General features: G+C 25.3%; 1 protein-coding gene across 2 annotated transcripts in view; it reads right to left on the bottom strand.

Annotated features, from left to right (window-relative positions):
- The window catches only part of LOC101239100 (DENN domain-containing protein 2B), a 71,452-nt gene that overhangs the window by 65,663 nt on the left and 789 nt on the right, over positions 1-5,000 (bottom strand). For both annotated transcript variants that reach the window (XR_010642449.1, XM_065813308.1), the window contains exon 2: positions 271-340. Coding sequence is in view for 1 of the 2 variants with exons in the window: in XM_065813308.1 (XP_065669380.1) it covers positions 271-340 (70 nt within the window). In the remaining variant the exon portion in view is untranslated. The remainder of the gene's footprint in view (positions 1-270; positions 341-5,000) is intronic.

Genomic DNA, 5,000 nt, shown 5'->3' with positions numbered 1-5,000 from the left:
TTTGATAAACTAGAAACACTAGCTTTTTCACCTAATCCTTAAATGTCTCTTAGTTAACAAAACAGTTAACATAATTTTATTTACTTTAATAACAATTAGTGCAGTATTGACTCGAAAAAACTGGAGCAGTATAATTTAAAAATGCATCTCCAACATTTATGATAAAATGTTTTTACTATTGCAAATATATGTATAAATTTATATATGTTATACTTATAAACAGATAGAAAATTGAAATGAATCAATTGATAAATATTTTTTAAAACTAACCTTTTTTCAAGGTGATAACAAACACATGATCAAACCATTCAGGTTTACCTTCTAATAAGTGTTCAGAAACCTGTGAGGAAATTTTAAAATAAAGTATTAAACAATTTTACTAAGCTTGTTTTAAGAAGTAGATTCCAAATTGATGGACAGCTACAATTTTATATTATTAACCAATCAAACTTAATGTCCCATAAAATGACTTTACTAAATATATAACTAAATAAAAATACTTAACTTAATGTCCCATAAAATAAAATATTTTATGCGAGTAACTTAGTAAAAGCTAAAAAGTATACTTATCAATAAAAAGATCAGAAAAATATTTCAATGTAAATGGTTAATTATATTATTAAAATAAATTTTAATATTCTTTATGAAAATTTTGTCTATATTTAAATACCAACTTTCATCTGTCAATGCTCTTATTTTTTTTTTTTTTAATTTGTTGTACCTATTTTTATAATAGTAATTTTTATTTTCCAACAAAAAAAGTTATTAAGTTTACAATTTATCATAAAAAGAAAACAAAAAATTTAAACTTTTGACTCTCAAAAAACTTCTTAACAAATAATTTTTTTAGTCACTGCATAACGGGATAGTAAAAAAGATTTTACAGTCAGTAGTTTTATAGTCCTTTATATAACTTAAAGATTCAATTTAAGTACCCTATAAATTTTAACAATGCAAAAGTCTCTGTGTATAGCTTTTAACTGTGCAAAAGTCTCTGTGTACAGTTTAAGTACCCTATAGCTTATAAAAGTGAAAAAGTCTCTGTGTATAGCTTTTAACTATGTCTGTGTGTATTGAGTATAATAAAGAAAATGAAAAATTGTAAAAATTTCAATTAATCCGAAGATTGAAGAAAAGCAAATTATTAGGCTCAAATCAAAAATGAATAAACAATATAAAACAACAATGAACAATATACAAATAATCAACCAGCTTTTTTATTGTTTTGAATAATAAGGATTGAAATTCTATTTTAAAAACAGAAAAATTAAAGAATTTAGGCGTGTTTAAAATTATCTTTATTAACCCTGATTGAACCAAGGCAGAAAGATATAAAGATGAGTTCTTAAGAAATAAAAGGAAAAAAAAATATTTAGAAAACTCTTTGCTGTATTTTCACTTTATTAATATAGATACAAAATGATAGTTTTATTAAATTCATAAAATAACAATTGCTTTTTAACCTGAAATGGGAAAACTGTCAATGTGTTTTGCAAGTTTGTCACAATAGATTTATTCATACTTAAGTAAACAAAGCAAAATAATTTCTCTAAACAAATCCTATAATAAATCAATAAATAACAAAAAAATGTTTTACAAATTTTCTGTTTATCTTTTTTGATGCAAGAAGCCTTGCAAATAATATTCACAAGTTTTTCTCATACACTAAGACAACCTTAGTTTGCATTAGCAAAACATTTTTCAACGGTAAGCTATCTGACTCTGAGATTAAACAAGATTAATATTCTTAATTGTACTTTAGAGCTTTGGGGATGATAATAAGATAGTTTGCATTATGACATAGATCACAGAGAAGTTTGTACTTAAGGATGAAGTATGGCAACTAACAATTGCTAACAGTATTTTGCACATAGCAAATAAATAGCACCTCCTTTGTATATGTAGAGGGATAAAGTAAAACTATAAACTAGATGATTATACTTAAGTCCATGGTCACTCCTAAATCTTTCTAATCCGAAAGATTTAGGAGTGACCATGGACTATGATATAACTACAAAAAACATATTGGTAACATCATCCATAAATCTAACACCAGACCATACTTAATTATAAAATGTCTACTTCGCAAAACCCTTGTAATCTTGTTAGAGCATTCACTAAATTTTAGAATATTGTTCTCCAGTTTTGTTATCATATCAAAATGGATTGATTAAAACAGTTAAAAGTTTTCGATTCACAAAGAAAATTTGAACTATTATAATCAATAAAAGGTTTGGACTCAATTGAAATCAGGCATCTTAAACATGATTTAGAAATACTTTTCAAAATTTTTCACAATCAGGCTTGTACTAGTTATTACTGTTGATCAGAATTTAAAAGTTCTATATTATTTATGATTTGTGATATTATTTGTGATTTGTGATCAACAGCATTTTTATAAAAAGTGTAAGCAACATTGTTTCTCAAGAAGTTTTTCTTACCAAGTTGATACCGAGTTAGGTCAAAAATATTCCTTTTTAAAAATCAAACTAACTCTTCCAATTTCAAGAAAAAAATTGTATTCTGAAAAGATGTTTCACTTCTTTGCTTATAATTAATTTTGTAATTTTTATAATAATTGTGTAATATGTTTGAGGTCATACATTTTAAATTTATCTAAGGACACACTATATAAACTTCTGTGTTTTTTAGGACATGTTATTTTATTAAATATGAAATCAAAGATTTTGTACTTATTTCTGAAAAATAACAAGAAAAAAAAAGAATTGGAAAATTTAAAAGAGAAACAATTAAACTGTTTTCAAATTCATTGATACAAATTATTGAACTCAAAATTATTAACAACTTTGGTTGATTGCATTATTATGTCAATAAATAAAACTAAATTAAATTATCAAAACGGGTGACAGGAATAATGTCGAAAAATGAACTTCAGAATAGTGTTGAATCTATTAAAAAAAAGGCCTAATGTTGCAAAAAAAGGAATAGTGTCTCAAATGAATTTAATGAACAGTGTTGAAAACAAAACAAAAAAAGGAATAGTGTTGCAATTGAATTTAATGAATAATGTTGAAAACAGAAAAAAAAGAATAGTGTCGCAAATAGTAAAAACGGAATAGTGTCACAAATAGTTAGTTTCAGCAATTGCTTACTCATTTTGCTTATCTTTATAGCATACAGCTTTTATAGAAAGAAAAAAAAAAGAAAAGAAAAAAGAATAATGAAAGAAAAGATTGCTACCAAACCTAAAACCCTCAGTTGATGTAGCAGCACTCCTTTGCGACAGCAGGCCATAAGATAGTTGGTGTATGTACTGAAGCCTTCGACAGCGGGCTATTTCAGCATGACATCAGACATGTTATCTAAACGCACATTTATAGTTATTATCATTTTTGTTTTTGTTTTTGTTAATATCCATTAAACTCCATTAGGACATTATTCCTATTTTCTATTTTTGACACTATTCATTAAATTCATTTGTGACACTATTCCTTTTTTTTATTTTCGACACTATTCATTAAATTCATTTGCAACATTATTCCTTAGTCTGTTATTTGACAATCAATATTGCGACAATTTGCAACACTATTCCTTTTTTGCCTTTTTGAAAATCAAATTTGCAACACTAATCCATCACACCATCAAAACCTCTTATCATTTTTTTCTAAAAGCAGAATAATGTGATTTATACCTTTTGTTGGGTGTATATAAATGGGATTTATATAATACTTTTGGACATATATATTTTAATTCTGTTGAAAATATATATTGGGGTCTATATTTAACAAATTTAAATAAATTCTTGAACCATATTTTTAACAATTTTAAAGCCAAAAATAGCTGATAAAGCCAATACTAAATGTGTGCTTGTGGAAGGATAATAAGTCATAAATGGTCAATGTTCTCTTATTTTAAAAAGTTATTGAAAAGAAATAAAAAAGAAGCATTTTCAGCATTGGTTCAGAAAATATTGTTTGAAATTTTGAAGTGAGCAACGAATTTAGAATAAAAATTTCCTCATCGCTGATAGAGGTTTGCAAACCAAGACTTTTTTTACAACAGTAGTTCTGGTAGAATTACCAATACCAACAATTTTTTCAGCCAGGTAATTAAGGGTAATGCATAAAAAATTTATTCAGGTTAACATTTTAATTAATAGAAAACATTCAACCTAATTATTAATATTAAAAGAAAAAAACACTTTACTACTGATCAAGAATTACGATTTTCTTAAAAAAATTCCATTTGTCTTATTTAAAGTTTTTTTTTTAAAATACTCTTTTAAACAAAAGCAATTTAGAAAAAAAATCCTTTTACTAGGTTATTTCATATTGAATTCTAAAGCAATCATCAGAAACTGTGGGTGGGTGTTAAATTAAACAACAAATAATTATTAAATTACTAAAAACTCAGTAAATTATCAAAACATATTGAATCATTAAACATCCAGCAAACTATTAAACAATGATCAAATCAATTAACCCAGACCTAATCACTCAACATTTAAAAAATCATGCAATTCTGATCAAACTAACTCTGAATTCAATTCAAAGTTAATTAACATTGAAGATCCAGAAAATCATTTAACAAATTCAAAAACAATAAAAACCCAATGCAACTATTGTACTCTTTGGTTCCTATTACAATGTGGGGTGGGGAAAAAAAGGATAGGTGAGAATTTTTGTCCTGATCTAATAAATAGGTGGGTACAAATTTCTATTTTATTCAGTGAGAATTTTTCAATTTTTAAAACACAAAAGTTTTTATTTTTAGAATTTTAAGACTTTTTTATTTTTTATTTTTTTAGTTTAAAGATTTCTTTGTTGATAAAACTAATACTAATAATAATGTAGAGTTTGCAAAAAGTTTAGTAAAACTAGTAATAATATAGATATAGTCTTAATAAGCTCAAGGTGGGTGGGAAAATTTTCTGAAAATTAATAGATGACTCCTACAGCGCATTAAGCACCTGAGAGTACATCCAGTAAATCAGGAATTCCCTGATTTAATGATTGAACACATATATACATATTATATAT

The sequence above is a fragment of the Hydra vulgaris genome, chromosome 12 (assembly GCF_038396675.1).
Source record: "Hydra vulgaris chromosome 12, alternate assembly HydraT2T_AEP".
NCBI lineage: Eukaryota > Metazoa > Cnidaria > Hydrozoa > Anthoathecata > Hydridae > Hydra > Hydra vulgaris.
The sequence above is the reverse complement of the archived record's forward strand: the minus strand, read 5'-3'. Positions and strand labels throughout refer to the sequence as shown.